The sequence below is a fragment of the Motacilla alba genome, chromosome 5, assembly GCF_015832195.1.
Source record: "Motacilla alba alba isolate MOTALB_02 chromosome 5, Motacilla_alba_V1.0_pri, whole genome shotgun sequence".
NCBI lineage: Eukaryota > Metazoa > Chordata > Aves > Passeriformes > Motacillidae > Motacilla > Motacilla alba.
Genome location: NC_052020.1, coordinates 28,924,729 through 28,940,712, shown reverse-complemented (window position 1 = coordinate 28,940,712; position 15,984 = coordinate 28,924,729). Strand labels below are relative to the sequence as shown.

Genomic DNA, 15,984 nt, shown 5'->3' with positions numbered 1-15,984 from the left:
GGTTTCTAGTTTCCATTTTCTTGCTTCTATACAGGTATACCTACAAATAAATTTCTTTGTGATCATGTCAGAAAGACTGAAGCGAGCAACAGGAACAACAATTAAACAAAACCGCAAAATAAGCCAGAAAAAGGATTGATTTTATTAGGAATGGTACATTTAAATACATGTAAGACTTTGGGATTAATTTACATATTTCTTCCAAAAATGTTTCCCTTCTTTGACAATACAGAAGTTAAAAAAAAATATCTAATTCCAAATTGTAAGAACAACAGTATTTGCAGTGGAAATTTCTATTAATCAAAACAAGTGTGCATTCCGGAGATTTTGACTACACTTTTCCTGGGAATTTTTTTTGCTGCTCTCGTTACTAAAATAACCTTCCTTTCCATCAAGACTATTGCTAGTCATACACATGTTATTCAGTATCACACTTTTGGGTATGAAAGCTATGTCACTTTTATAAACATCAAAAACATGGACATGCATATTGACATTTCTGTGCAGTTTTATGAAGTCACCTGTCAAATAAGGCCTATACATACAATACCACATACTAGTGAATTACTGTAAAATTATTATAATGGATTCCCAATAAACCTGACATCTGGATGGTATGTCTCATTTTAACAGAAAATTCCAGCTTTCATTACTGCTTAACATTGTATTAATCCATTATCCAAGTGAGCGATATTCAACTAACCAATGTGTATTCCTGAAAGTCTTCTGCAAATTAAGCATATTGTCAAGGTCATGTAAAGCTGGAACTCAAACAGCCTGTTAAGCCAAGCAACAGGGAAAAAGGGGAACTCTAAACTAATTTTATCTGGTCCATTCATTCTCGCACAGAAAAGTAGCCACAGAACCTTAAAGGAATTAAATCTATACTTCCTGTTCTCAGACTTAATACCAAGGACAAAAGCTAACATAGTATTTTGGAAGTCAAAGGCCTTGGAGGTGGAGGGGAAAGTAGGGGCAAGAGAGGGAGAAAGCAGCGTATTGTCTCATCCCATTACCTCAGCATTATGTGTACATAATATATCTATGATAGAAATGTTTACTAATAGCAGGGAAAAAAATAAAAAAGACTTCCCACTCCAGACTTCACTGAAAGAAGAAAGCTGACAGCCAGCCCCTCCTCACAGAGATGGCCTATTTGATGACAGGCACTTTGGCAATGTAAGAGGAGGTCACCCTTTCATCATGTTAACTCTTCCCCTCCCAGATCTCACATACAACTTGTCTCAAGTCTTGAAGAAACTTGAATCAAATTAATTAATACATCTGTCAAAGCAGGTTAACTACGGCTATGAGCAGAGCTCGACCTAGAGCGAGATTTTCTTTTAGAAGACGAGGGAGAGGGGGAAGAAGCTATCAAGCTGGAGCGGTGGCTTTTGTGGGAGTAACTCTTTTTAGGAGTACGACTGCGAGAACGAGAGCGGGAACGAGAGCGAGAGCGGGATCGAGAGCGAGAGCGGGACCTGGACCGGGACCTTGACCGGGACCGGGACCGGCTGTCCGATCTGGAAGATCCTGTAGACCTGGACCTGCTGCGAGATCTTGAGTAACTCCTTGATCGAGATCTGCTCCTAGAAAAACAAAATTAAAAGCTGCAGTCTCACCTCTTACTAAATTTAAAACACTCGTGTACAATTCTCCACTTTGCATGCATAGCCCATCCATCTGAACATGTGAAAGCGCTATTCGCAGCATTCAGCCATTTCACAGGGCTGCTAGATTTCTGCTATGCTCCATCATGACAGTATCTTCTGAGGCGAAGGCCATCAGGAACTGCTGGCCTTGACACTCTCTGCTAGTGTGGCAAAATATGAACTGCCTAATAGAAGATGCCTCTCCCCAGCTCCTGCCAGGAGAAGAGAAATCAATTTTTAGGCAGGGGAGTCTCTATCAAAGAAGAACTCTTTGTCTGCATACACCCTGCCTTGAAGTATCATTTAATTTATCAAGAAAAACAGAGAAATGGAACTTTATACCTGTGGTGTTTATTCCCTCTAGAAATGCCATGCAAACAAGTGTTTCTTTCAAGAGGCTACGTCTCTAAAGGTGTGGATCACCAGCACATTTTAAGGCCTTAGAGTTTTAACACCTTCACTAGTAATGCATCCCTTTTTTCACAGAAAGAGACAATGAAAGAGCTGCAGCCAACATGTTTTTTAATGACTGAACAGCAGAAGTGCTTAGAAATAATGCAAGCAAGCTAACTGATTTTCTTTTATTCTCATGAACAAGCTGGCTTTCACAACTACTGGAGAAATAGTTCACAGGACTGTGAAACAGCTTTCCTTTACATTAAACATTTTTAATACCAAAATTCATGTTTTAAGAAGTTCTTTCTTCATAATACCACATTTTGTCTTTAAAAAGAAATCTTTACTCTCATCCGAAAGTGTTCTATTTACCCTGTTTCAGCAAGTTAGTTCTTATCTTAATCTGTTTACACTGGTTCTGTGCAGTGATATTTAGCTTGGGGCCAAAAAAAACTACATAATCAAACTCTGGCACCAGTACTACCCAAATCCATGCCCTCAGCAGAATTTTATCGTGCCAGGTGACATACCTATGCCTTCTGTGGTCTTCAGTCAGTTTAATTCTGCGTCCATTCAGCTCAGTGCCATCCAGTTTTTCCAGTGCACTCTTCATGTCACTGTAAGATGCAAACTCCACAACCCTGTATACCATAATGAAATGAAAGAAAAGTTTCAGAGAAACAAAAAAGTATGGAAAGCAAGTCTGGCCCTTTTTAATCTGTTGATTCCCAGCTTTCTGTTTTATCTTCTGAAAGCTAGTTTTTAACATGGTTAATAAGAAAATATGACACCAACAGTCCTAGCTATTCATACCTCTCACATCTACTTAAACAACACCAGAACTGCCATCTGCACGGAGATGGAGAAAATGCAGGAAGCTACACAAACCTGCATCAGCTGAGGAAATATATTTCAGTCCTCCACTAAACTGCATTATTCCAAAGCTGTCCATGAAACAAAACAAGTCTGCAGACTCTTCTGCCCTATTTAAGAATTTTAACAGTGAACAGAAAAGTCCAGTCTTTGTGGTTTTTTTTAAATTTGAACTCAAAAAAGGGTCTATGTTGCATTGCTTTGCAGTGGCCCTAAAGCAGTTTTGCCAGCACAGACACTCTATTCACACTTCCTTCCCTCCTGCTTTGTTATGCAGGACCTTTGTAGTCTGCAGAACTGAGAACAGAGAGTGGGCAGGTAGGTATTCCCCATGGAAGTTGGTTATGTTCATTTCCCATGACTTTGACTGCTGAACCAGCGTAAAGCAGTCACAGACAGGAGGTGTTTTAGCCTCAGGCCTCAGATCATAAATGATTATATAAAAATAAGACAGCAGGACTTAACATTTGAAAGGAATTCTCCCTTCCTTTCCTGCTTTCATAGATTGTTTTAATGATGGAGAATAGAGACTGAACTCCTACTTACTGACAGTTCATGTTTTGGATCGTTTTGGTTCTTTCTCTTCTGGAGAAGCAGTTAAAGTTCAGCACCTAAGCCACCCCACAGATTTATATTTCACTTCTGTATAAGAAGAAAAATCATGCCCTTAATAGTTTCAGCTATCATATCACACAAAGACACAAAATGAACTTACCCTTCATTCCTGTTGTTTCTGTGTGCATCCACATAGGTGACTTCCCCTGCCTTTCTCATGACATCTTTCAAGTCCTACAGCAAAAGTTAACATTTTAGTTTGAACAGGACACAAATCAGTCAGGTAGCAGAATACTCCCCTAAAACTTTCCCTGCTAAAACTGCTTAATGCTTTTTAATTTCTATATTAAAAAAATATATATAATTTAGAAAAAAGTTTCTGAAACAGCTTATGTAATAGCAGCTGCATATAGAAAGGATCCATCATTTTACAGCTACAGTGAATAAAACACTGCTTTCAAGATAATCCTACATCCCAAAACCAGCTGTTATGAAAACAGAATACATAAAATACCAACATGTCCCCTGAAATCAGAACTGAGAAGTGCAGTAGTATTAAATCCAGATTTTCATAACTAACGCCCCAGTTAAATGACATTCCAATAAATGTAGACAAATTCAACCTTTATGCTCACCTCCCCCAGCTTCAAAGCAAAATTTAAAGCAAAAAGGCCTAACTACAATGTAATTAAAAACTTTACAAAGGAATTTTTTTCAAAGTTTCATTTGAGTATTCATCACGCTATAGTGTCACATCAATAGACATCTTTGTCTTAAACTTAACAGAGGCTAAACATGGACAAGTAAAATTACTTGCTTAGCAATAGGAGAAAGCACAAACAAATAATGAAAAAGGTCACTAAAAAGCTAAACATTTGTCTAAGTTAAGGCAGCACTTTTACCCAACAGTATCTGGTATTTTATAATCCCACACTACTTACCGCAGCACACCACAAGTGGCAGGTGATATAAGAAGGTACCTTAAGCAAAGAGCTGCTTGTCCAATACCTAGCTGGCCAAGAGGAACTCTCTTACATGAGAAAGGCAGTGATGGCTCATAGCAATATGCTTCACGGAGGTACCAGAGGCCCTGAAAGCACTGGACATAGTCTCCAGTCTCCAGAAGTGGCTAAAGAACCCGAGGATGATCTGTGCTAGCCAATCGAGATCAAACCCAGGCAAACCAAGATCTAGACTGCCAAAAAACAGGAGTGTCATAGGAACCAAAAGGAAAATTCAGAACAGGCCAAACCCTAGAATTTCAGCCACTAGAAAACCCCCAAATCTTTGGTTCTTTTTCCTCCACACAAGAAAAATGAAGGTTAACCAAATCAAGGTTGTTAGAAGAGGTTCAAAATGCACTTGGTTAGAATTAGAAATATGCTTAAGGAACAAAAGACTACAAAACAAAAAGCCAAGAAAAAACTTTAGAACATTTGCCACAGAATATAAAAAAGCTTAGTTTTATCTAGTATTTTGATTCAATAGTTTTATGCTAAAAACTGGCAGAGGGAAAGTAGCAGATACTTTCCTTGTTTCACAGGTCTTAATATAAAAACAATACTTCAAATTACCTCAATTTAGAGACGATGGACAAAATTTTGGCTCTGCTCAAGTCAATGAGACTTTAACCAGAGCAGGACCAGTAAGTCAAAAGGAAGTTAGAAAATGTTAATCTATGCAATTATTTCCCAAATCAGTAACTTTAGGCTTTAAGATTGAGGCTCCCACAATCTTGCCACACTATACGCTGAATCCTAAGAAACATTAAAATGAAATATCATTTGTAATTGCAATGTCAACATGATTAAGATGCCAACATTATTTCTTAAAAGAGAGGAAGTGTGCATGTGTTACAAAAGCTCAACATTCTGTAATTAGGGGAATGTTTTAAAGTTACCAGGTATCACCTAACCAGTGGAACAATCAAATTTTATCTTAAGTTTACTGTTCTGGGTCACCTTAAATAGCACAAGAAAACCCTACTGTCCTTAGCACCAGAGAGAAATAACATGTAGGACAACCATAAATAGGAAAATATATCTTGATGTAACACAGACCTACTTTTCTCAACTACTTGAAAGTTTGATACTGGGAAACTGATGAGGGCAGCTGGAAAGCTCAAAACAGGCAGAAATACATGTTTGCAAGAAAAAAGAAGCAGAGTTCTAACAGTTTGTCTACTACTTAGATATTGGATTATCTATTAACAATATAGTCAACAATCTGAGGAAACTGATCTGAACACAAATTTTTCTGGCTTTTTCTATGTTTAAATATCCCAACACAGTAACTTTTAAGGGAGATAGATGTTCTCAAAGTATGGGGATCTGTACACACCAAAGATTAAATTCTGTGTGTAAGTTTAAAAGCAAGGTTCCATAACGAGTGTGCTTCCTAGCAGGGATTAGAAGGGAAGAATAATGGCACTACTGTTAATGGATTAGTTATTTTAATGTGTTTAAGTAGCATAGTTAGAAGTTAAAACACTACAGTCAGTACCAAAGCAGCACAACTTCAAAAGTAAATGCAGCTTGCATATGGTTGTTACCTTCAAATGATGTCTATTTAGGCAGGTATCGAAAAGTCTCTTATGCTAACTTATCATATATTTAAGAGACATTAAAACATTTAATTAGAGTGCTAAAAGATTCACCAGTATGAAATCTGAATTGCGTGGGCTTCAGATTAAAAGGTAAGTACACATAAAGCCATTATAAATATTCACAAGTAAAAGAAAGTTACAAAAAATGTTAATTTTTTTTCAAGTTATGCATTTAACACTGAACAGCATTATAGGATTTGTTTTCCTTAACACTCCATTATAGCTTACTTCTCTGGTCCCTACTGTTGTTTCCAAGTGACAATCTCTTCATATATGTAACTGCGTAGCAAACCCAGAAGACATTTAGATTAAATCCAGTTGATCATCACATCAACTCAGCTGGTTTTCTTTAGTTATTCAATAATTAACACAACTGTTCTGTTACGAGCCCTTTGAACCTGTCATGCAGAAGATAAACTGAGTTCAACCGTTTATCTGCATGGATTGCACTCGACTCTTACGAAACACGGCAGCAGAGCTCCAGGCAAGCCAAGAAGCCTCCTTGTGGGGAAGTAGCTCCAAGACTAGGCTTTGAACATTCAGCATGTCCTACTGCATCTTTCAGGACTTTAATCAAAGTCTCTTTATTCAAAGAATATATAAGTTAATGAACAAGACTAAACTCCACTATTCACTCACCTTTTGTAAATAGCATCTGTTGCTATATCCTTACAAAGTGAACTTTCTATACACTGAACACTACACAGAACACAACTAAAAGAATTTATTATACGGCTGTTCTGTTAAAAGCCAGCTAAATATTAGAAAAACATTAGCAAGAGGTGAAAAAACAAAAACAAAAACCAAAAAAAAAGAAAGGTGGTAAGAAAGCTTCAAATTACAAGTACTGAAAGTTTGGGTTTTAAAAAAAAGTATCTACAATAAGCATACTCGACACAGTGGCTGTCTTAAAATTCCCTCTATTAATGATCTATTACCAGAATTCTCAACCATTAATTGGGTCACAAAAATATTTTGAAAAACATAAGAAAAGACTAGAAATTACAATCAAAACAAAGGCATGCACCTCCAGGTGTAACAATAAAAAAGGATGACATAGTTTGAATTAGTGCAATGTTTCAATATTTTAGAAACAATCTAGAGTCTTCCAAAGTGTTATCAGTTGGCAAACAGAATTAAGAATCAGTTCCCAACTACAAAATCTAGTTACAGAATATTAGCACAGCTTTGAAACAAGAGACTTCTGTAAGTGCTTGAATGCTAATTTTCACCAATCCCTGAAGCTTTTTTCTTTTTTTTTTTTTTTCACATTAAATATTTATGATGGCTTTATTAAGAAATTAGACTGAACGCAGTCTACTTACGGAGTAGTAAAATAAGGTGTAAAAAAGAGAAGGTAAGATGCTAACTCACCTGCCAGCTGATACGGGATGAAAGGTTTTCCACAATGATCCTGTGTTCAGTACGAACAGGAGGCCCATACCGGCTGGAAGAATTCAAAGGGGGGAAAACAATAATTCTCCAGCATAAGGAATTTAAAACTTAAGAAATCTGACATTTTCTACAGTTTGCTGAAAGATTAAAGTAATTTCCTTATTGCCGGACTGCAGACTTGATTGTTCTTAGTCAAGAGTATATTTAAGACTCCACTAGAAGAGTGTCCCAATTTTTTTCAGAACACCCAAATCTTCCAAGTATTTAAATAAGAGGACCCAGAGTCATAAAACTGGCAGGATGAGTCTCATTTTTCCATTATTGCAAACCTCTTCTTGTCTAGCACTAGCAGTCTGACATCATGAACATGGCTACAACATCAGATGCCCATGACCTTCAATAAAGCAAACTTGCTACTTTGAAAGTCCACTTTTAACCTGGACCTCTGACCAATAATACCACACCAAGGTTATTGCCACTAAAGTTTAAAAAAATCTAATTAACATGCTTGCATATGCAAATTAGATGTTCCAGATATTGGTTGGTAACTGGCAGCAATTCTGACTTTGCAACAAATGTGAAGGTTTATGTCCCATGTATCTTCATCTTTCTTCTAAACTCTACTCTGCACAGGCCACAGCTATGAATGTTTCTACAGAGTAAATTCTTCCACACATATTTCCTTCACACAGGTAGATATAAAGTGAAAAGACGTAATGTGTAGTTGTCTGGCAGAACACATGCAAATCTGCAGAACTTTCACTGCATGTTGGCACAAGGCTCACCACTGGCTCTAATCACTGAAAGTGAGCAACTCCACAAATACTGCATGTCTTCTAGAGGTATTCTAGAGATGAGCTGTGTCCGGGTTTTCACATTCCATCGCTGGAGAGAGACTCTCCTGCTTGGTCAGCAAACTTAGTCAACTGGTATTTACTAACACGTGCAGAAGTGTTTATCTTGTGCCCTAGCGCTGCTCCTTTTCTAGGCTGTGCTGAAATAAGCATTTTGATAACCATCAACTGGAAATGTGAAAACTTGGTTAGACAGTAAATATCTTTAATTATTGCTCTACAATATCCTACTTATAATTTAAGCTCAATTTGGTGACAAAAGCTGCAATAGAGAAGCTCTGCATTTCTCTTGACTTAGTCTTAAAATCAGTCAATCCAACTGCAGCAATACTCCCTGACAGAATTTACATGACAGCAGGAAGCAAGACCAGTGTAGTGCCTACAATATGGCAAAGGCACAATTCATAACAGATCTGTGAACCTCTCCAAGACAGTTAAACTGCTTTAAAATCCCCACTCTCCTCAGCCTGAGAAGGCAAATAATCGTAATTAACCTGCAAGGTTTGAGAACATAAAACTTCTTCTGTGAAGCTATACAGGGAAACAGAGCTGGATCCCTAAATCACAAAAAGAAAACTCCAGTTCTTTTGTTACTGGAAAAGGATAGAGAGCCCAGACCACCTACCTAGATCCACTCTGCGACTGGTAATAACTGAACCGTTGTGAGAATCTTCCCCTTCCTCTTCGGGCCCGAGCATGTTCAATTGTGACCCTTATGACAGGAACAAAAAAAAACCCCAAGTACGTAAAAAATTGAAACAACAAACTTCAAGTATTTGACATTGACTCAAATCTTTTCACAACTGGAAGCAAACGTGCACAAACAAGAATTATCTTGCCCTTGCAAGCAATGATTTATAACACAACCACTGGCATTTCTTAAAGAGCCAGACCAGTGTTTTTTCTCATTGGCCTCCCTCAGATTTTCATGAAAATTGTCGTGAGTCTGTAATTCGGACAAACACTTGAATTTACTCAACCAGAGCCCAGGAGTACTCACAGAGAGAAAAGAATACTAAAATAATTAACAACAACCTAATGACCTAAAATACAGCTTCCATAATCGCAATAAAAATTACTGCAACATTCAATGACTATAGTTCACATTACTGCCAACTCAAGGGCAGCAATCCAAGTGATAACAGGCTATCATCAGCTTATTTTCTGGTCAAAAAACAGATAAATACTAAATAAGTTCAATTCACTCTTACTAATATTCCTAATGAGAAGATCCTGAATTACCTTTGAAAGAGAACTAAGTGCAAGCAGAGAGAACGGTCAGCCCTGCTCCAAACCACTCCTCCTCCAGTCCCAAACTAATCTTTGCCTTAACCAAGACTGGATCCCAATGAATGTCTTTAAAGTTATGGAAGGTATATCCCACCACAGAACCACAGGAAATGGGTGTCAGAGCACAAGATAATGCACTGCATTTAGATGCAAAGCACTTTTTCTATTTTTAAGGGAAATTATGGTATCACACTTACCTTTCATCACACAGCTCTTTACCATTCAGTTCATAAATTGCATCATCAGCATCCCTGTGGTCTTCAAATTCCTAAAAAGAAAATAGGAATAAAAATGTATTTTCCCTCACAGTAGATGCAAATACTAATTAACATGTTTCTTTATAAATTTTACATTTCTACAGCAAGTATCATCAAGAACTTTGAATAAGGAAGTTACTTTCTAGTACATTTATGACTGAAAAGCCAAGATGTTCCTATTCATAATTTCTTCTCCCTCCATCCCACAAACTCCTTTTGCCTCCTTTAATTGTTTCAGTATAACTTATTTGCAGGACCTATTAATTAAATTACCTGGTTTGCTAAGAAATATCTAGAATACTTTTGCGGGAAACTACTTAAAGGCATATAATTTAAAACACAGCCCCACATCCAGGAAAATTGAATATAACAGCATGAGCTGATCAAATGCAGGAGAGTTGTGCACTGCCAAAACTCTCTTAAGATTAAATTCTTACTGAACGGGCAAAGAAAGAATGAACTAGAAAAAAAAGCCCTCCTAGTTTTTTTTTCGTGAATTCAGTTCACTAGCTGGGCAAAAAGATGCCCATGTAAGAAGAGTATGAAACATAAGCCCTTCTTCAGTGCTGGCCACCTGCGGGTCCAGATCAGCTGTAATGAGCATAATTCCATTTACTGCTGCAATGGAATCTGTCACTTTGCTTTTGGCAGAAACGCTGCTTTAGTCAGCCCGAGTAGCCTCTGCCCACTATCCAGCCCACTGGTTCTTGGCAAAGCTGCTTGTACAGCTCTGCAGAAAACTAGGTCAAGAAACCTACCAGATGAAAAACAGCACACTTTGTGCAGGAGGTGGGGGTCAAAAAGTGTTATTTTTCACCCAGATCAGCTTCCCAGGTAGGTTCATTACATGTGGCTGGACAACTGCAGCAACACCATGAGAGGCAAGGGGACAAAGGAAAAAAATAAAGCAGAGAGAACAAGCAGCTGGGTAGGGACAGCTGGCAGCAACAGTGCAGATGGAGAGAAAAAATTGTGGAACTGCAGCTTGCAAGGAACAAACAACAAAGAAGCTTCTCAAGTTGAAGAAAGTGTTTGCATAACTATAAACTGCTTTTCAGAAGCAATACTGGCTTAAGCAATCTTCCCCCTTCTGCACTGAAATTCTTTCACTACCGAGTGAAAGATCACATATCCTTGCATGATGATGCAAAGATTATCTTAAGACACATAATTTAGGTCCAGCATTTAAAAGTATCAATAGCTGTCAACTACAAGTCCCATTACGTCAACTACTTTCTAACAAACTGAACATCTGCAAGTCTATCTAGCTTTATGGATTGAAGCTTGAAAACACTATGCCCTGAAATCTACAAAATTTAAGTAAATATAATTCGTTTCAAAGATTAAGCAATGATTTCAATCAAGCACAACAAAACATGTTTTAAACGATGTTCACTTGGTTTTGTAATATGTTTTATAAATACAAGTCTTAAATAACAGAATATAAAGATGAACTGACAGCACAAGGCCAGTAAAGCGCCATGAACGATAATGCCATTCCATGTGTTTATAAATGACATGGATGACAGGATCAAGTGCAGCCGCAGCAGTTTTGTGTCTGACAGCGAAGTGGGAGGACAAATATACCAAAATGAAAAACCATCCCACATAAAGACCTTGATAGGCTGAAAGATTAAGCAAGCAAGAATCACAGGTCTTAATGAAAGATAAAACATGAAGTGCTGCATGTGGCGTAAGACAATCCTAAGCAGCAGAATGCGCTGGGGGCTGAGTGGCTGGAGTGCAGCTCTGCTGAAAAGGACATGGAAACCCTCCTGGAGAGTCAGCTAAGCATGAGTCAGCAGCGCAGCCTTGCTGCAATGACAGCGAATCGTATCCTGGGCTGCATCCGTAGGAGTACAATCAGCAGACCAAGGGGTGCTATTATTCCACCCTACTTGGCATTTGTCAGGCCACACCTGGAACACTGTGTCCAGTTTTGGTCTCTCCAGCTCATAAAAGACATTGAAAAATTGGACCGAGACTAGCAGAGGGCAACCAAAACTCATCAGAAGGTTGGATAACAAAGAAAAGTTGAGAGAGCTGTGTTTGTTCAGCAGGAAGAAAAGGCAGCTTCAAGAGAATACAGTCAGTCTTCCAAAACCTAGAACACAGTTACACAAACAATGGAAGTGATTTCTGGTATGGGTGCACAATGATGGGATGACAAGTATGGGAGGGAAAGTTGTTTAGCTGCAAAGAAAAAACATTTCACTCTGAGAACAACTACATTATTTATATAAATTTATGAGACAATTATTCAAGCTTACTAGTGATCTTTGCAAAGAAAATGGTTCCACCTAGGAACTAGAGACGAGGGAGGACTGACTGACTCGCTTATAAGAGTTGAACAGAAGTTGTTCCCGAATGAGTCAACAGCCCTGCCCAGGAAGAGAAGAGGAACACTCAAGGAAAGGGGACTGAGAAATAGCAGCAATTGGAAAGAGCACTCTAAATATAAACTCAGGCTCGTGTCTACATCAGCCATTTACGTTTATAGACAGGTATTTACCTGCTGGCAGTCAACAAGCAGCTCATAATGCAGGGGAACCAGAAACCACCATGTGTAGGAGTTAAGGAGCAGTATTCACATGAAACTAAAGTAGGCAAAGCCTGTCCTTTTGTTCCTTTCCAATAACTTCACTCAAGGGATTGATCTTGGCAGGAAGAGTGACATGTAAGCCTGCCATTATGCAAGGGCAGTATCAGCCTTTCAAGTCCGAACTAAGAGCTGCACAACAGCTAATTGTCAATTCTCATGAGATAATAGTTAAAACACAGGCTGATTCTGAGTCAATCTGTTAATCTGTAAAGCTGCAAAATTTGGACATTTAGGAGCACAGAGCTCTAGAAAGCAGCGGTAGGTAACTGAGATACAATGAACTGTCTATTTAATTTAATAGTCTGACAGACATATATGCCCTATAAACATGTACTGATGATGAGTATGTTGAACTTCAGCTGCACAAGACTTCAAAGCTGTGCTGCTTGGATCTACCAGCCAGAACCTACTACACCTGTTGTCTAAGCCAACTACTCTGCTTTTATGTCAGGCCATTATTTAAGAAATATGACCAAGCAGACTGCAAGGGCTGAGAGAGGTGTTAAGTGGTTCTTATAAACTCTTCTTCTGGGTCAAGACTGCAAAATTTTGTACTGCCATAACAGAATATTTATACAGTCTTCAGAAATGAGGAGTAAATTTTAAACCCACAGAAGACTATGATCAAACAATGTATCTAATGAAGCTGGAATATTATCGAGATTTTGAGCAAAACCTGGCCAGAACTGTAATCCAAAATTAGAAAAAGCCTTCTGAAATGTTAATTAATATTTTCTATTTCCCACTGCAACTATTATCTTAAACATCTTCCTTGCCTTGACATCATCCTAGAAAGGTTAGTACCTGGAAGCAAGAGCAAGGAAAACGAGGCTGTTACTTACCACAAACCCAAATCCATTTTTGAGATGGATTTCTCGTATGCGACCATATCCCTTGAAGAACTTCTCAACATCCCGTTCGCGAGCACGTGAGCTCAAGTGTCCAACAAAGACACGGCAGCCACTCATCTTAAGGGTGATGCTAAAAATGAAAACAGCACCGTTTATCAGATTAACAAACTTAAAATAGGGGGATTAAGGTCACTTTTACACCTCAGAAATCTTGGTTAAATAGGATTTCATTTTCTGTCCTCCAGGTACACATATTGAAAGCCTGATTCTCTACAGCTAGAGAAAGGATAAAATCCTGTCTTGCTGACTTCTAGCAGAACCTACAAAGAACTTACAGTTTTGCACTTTTTAATCATGAAACTTAAAATCCCAAATCTGTAACTTTAAAGATTTTACTGGGTTAGCAGCTGCTGAAAAAAAAAACCCCCAAAAAATTTGTATGCTAATCATAAGAATAACAACAAACAACAAAAACATTCTTAAAACTTTTGCTTTCATCTAGAAAAATCTCTGCAATTAAATTTTATTAGCACACAAAAGATAAATTGCAGTCATCAAATTATTTTGATTCCTAGTAACCATAAATATGAGTTATTTTAACAGTCTATCTGGTGAAGAAGAATTTTGCATTATGAGATTTCAACAATGGCAAAACCAAAAAAGGCTATTTGAGGCACTCCAATTTTTAAAGCTATCCACGGATCCAGGATATATAATTTGAGATATTCTATGTAAAACTCTATCTTTACCTTTAGGTGCCACTTTTTCAGTTTATGTGGTTTAAAAATTTTAAAGATCTCATAATTGGAAAATAATAATTATTTGGCTCACTCAATGAGCTTACTGTCATAGAAAAAAAAAAGAATTCGAGCCCTTAGGAATGGAAATATGACGTGATCTTGCACTACAATACTGGGCTCTAATGCAGGCAGAGTAAACAGACAACATGTCATGTTAGCTGTGAAAATAATTCCAGTCAGTTTGGATGCAGTATTTTGAATTAATGTGATTTACCTTCTCTGTTAATGTACACCCATTAGGTTTCTATTGAATATTTCTTTACTCAGACTTACCATGCCATCAGAGAAGTGCCGGAGTTTTGGAAGCCTGGGTACTGGGCTTTTTATAGGGCGCGGGGTTGAACTGTGACAGCACTTACTTAGATTGGCCTCAAGCCCCGAACCTCGGAAGAGCCTACGCTGCCCTTTGTAGCCATTCTCTCCTTTGTGCTCACCCGTGCACTTTGATGCCCACAGGGAAATCCAGTTCAGGGGGCTGGTTCAGCTCCCTCGCGGAGCGCCCAGTCTTCCAACACAGGGCTTCCCTGGCGCACCCTTACCGCCCAAACACTGGCCAGGCCAGCCGCGGGTATTAAGGGAAAGGCAGGCCCTCGTAGAGGAAGGACAGCCTTACGTAACTGTATGCTTTAAAACACGGCAAGAACAGCCACTTTGGCAACAGCGCTCATTTTGGGAACAACAGAGATTTGAAAGATTAAAATGACTGCGTAACTGCTGTTCGATATTTTTAGTTCTGGAAAAATAAAGCGGGGAGAAGAATCACAAAAGGAAATGAACACGGGGCGGGTGGGTGGAACTGATCACCACTGAAACTGTCAAATATACTGCGAAAGACTTACGAACAACCCATCCGCGCGTTATTTACTCATTATCAAGGAGCACAATGGATGCGAGATCTGTATTGACACCTGCGAGGCGCGGAGCTTCACACGTCGCTCCTACCACAATGAAATCGAGTTCGCTCGCTGACGACTCAGTAGGTGCGGAAAAGCCCTCGGGAAGCACGGCCCCGCAGCAAGCGGCCATCTGCTCCTCCCTCCTTTCGAGAAGCCATGAGGATCCGGGACTGCGCCAGGCCCGCGGCCTGCCCAAGGCGGCCGGGCCCTCTTCACGGGCCCGCCGCCATCACGGCGCCGGCCCACGCAGCGGCGCCGGCCCCTTCGGCTCTTCGAAGCTTCGAGCTCGCCTCCAATCTGCGACGGCTCCTCCCGGCCACCCCGCCGGGATCAGCCCTCCCCCCTCGGGGCAGCGATGGATGGCGGTCCCTCCCCCCTCCTCCCCCCCGGCCGCGGCCCCGCCGAGCGCCCGGGCCTGCGGCGCCGCGCGGCGCCAGCGCGGCCTCCGCCCGCCGCCCCCGGGCCTCGGCCCGTTCCCGCCCCGCCGCAGCGTACCGCCGCCAGAACCCCGCCGGTGGCTCCCCGCGCCCGCCCCGGCCCCCCCGCGGTGGAGGGGCGGCCACGCACCGTCGCGGAGCGGCGAGTCCTGCTGGCCGTGAGGGAACCGCTCTGCGGCCGCGGCGACAATGGCTGCCGGCTGCTCCACCGACCGACCGCCGCGCGACCGCCGCGCCTGCGCACAGCCGCCCGCGCCGCCCCGCCCGCAGCGCGCCGCGCGGCACGACGGGACATGTAGGCGCGGGGGACAATGGCGGGGAGCTCGGAGAGTGTCGCGCTGCCGCCCTCCGGCACGGCAGGGACATCTCCCGCTAGGCCGGGATGCTCCGAGCCCCGTCCAGTCTGGCATCGCACACTGCTGGCGATGGGGCATCTACGGCTTCCCTGGGCAGCCTGTTCGTGCTGAAATGCCTGTGACTTTTTGCCTAAGACATGGCAAAACAGATGGGTAACAATTCTG

At 40.5% G+C, this 15,984-nt stretch overlaps 1 protein-coding gene across 5 annotated transcripts; it reads right to left on the bottom strand.

The window, feature by feature from the left end:
- Window positions 1-119: 119 nt before the first annotated feature.
- On the bottom strand, window positions 120-15,742 carry LOC119701280 (serine/arginine-rich splicing factor 5-like). Of its 5 annotated transcripts, XM_038137753.1 has the most exons (9): window positions 15,594-15,683; window positions 14,970-15,068; window positions 13,322-13,460; window positions 9,818-9,888; window positions 8,956-9,042; window positions 7,456-7,528; window positions 3,637-3,710; window positions 2,579-2,689; window positions 120-1,589 (listed from the first exon to the last, which is right to left on the bottom strand). In XM_038137753.1, exons 2-9 carry the CDS (start codon window positions 14,978-14,980, stop codon window positions 1,298-1,300), a joined length of 858 nt encoding a protein of 285 aa, XP_037993681.1. In that variant the 5' UTR covers window positions 14,981-15,068; window positions 15,594-15,683; the 3' UTR covers window positions 120-1,297. The 5 variants fall into 5 exon arrangements, with proteins under 5 accessions (XP_037993681.1, XP_037993680.1, XP_037993679.1 ...); XM_038137752.1 differs by lacking the exon at window positions 14,970-15,068 and having other exon boundaries at window positions 15,594-15,742; XM_038137751.1 differs by lacking the exon at window positions 14,970-15,068 and having other exon boundaries at window positions 15,522-15,633.
- Window positions 15,743-15,984: the final 242 nt, after the last annotated feature.

Bases quoted from the DNA above. Each gene is read 5' to 3' on its own strand.
- LOC119701280 (XM_038137753.1), bottom strand. The intron at 7,529-8,955 runs GTAGGTGGTCTG...GAATTCTTCCAG, and splicing joins CAGTCGCAGAGTGGATCTAG to CCGGTATGGGCCTCCTGTTC. The intron at 1,590-2,578 runs GTATGTCACCTG...TTGTTTTTCTAG, and splicing joins GAAGACCACAGAAGGCATAG to GAGCAGATCTCGATCAAGGA.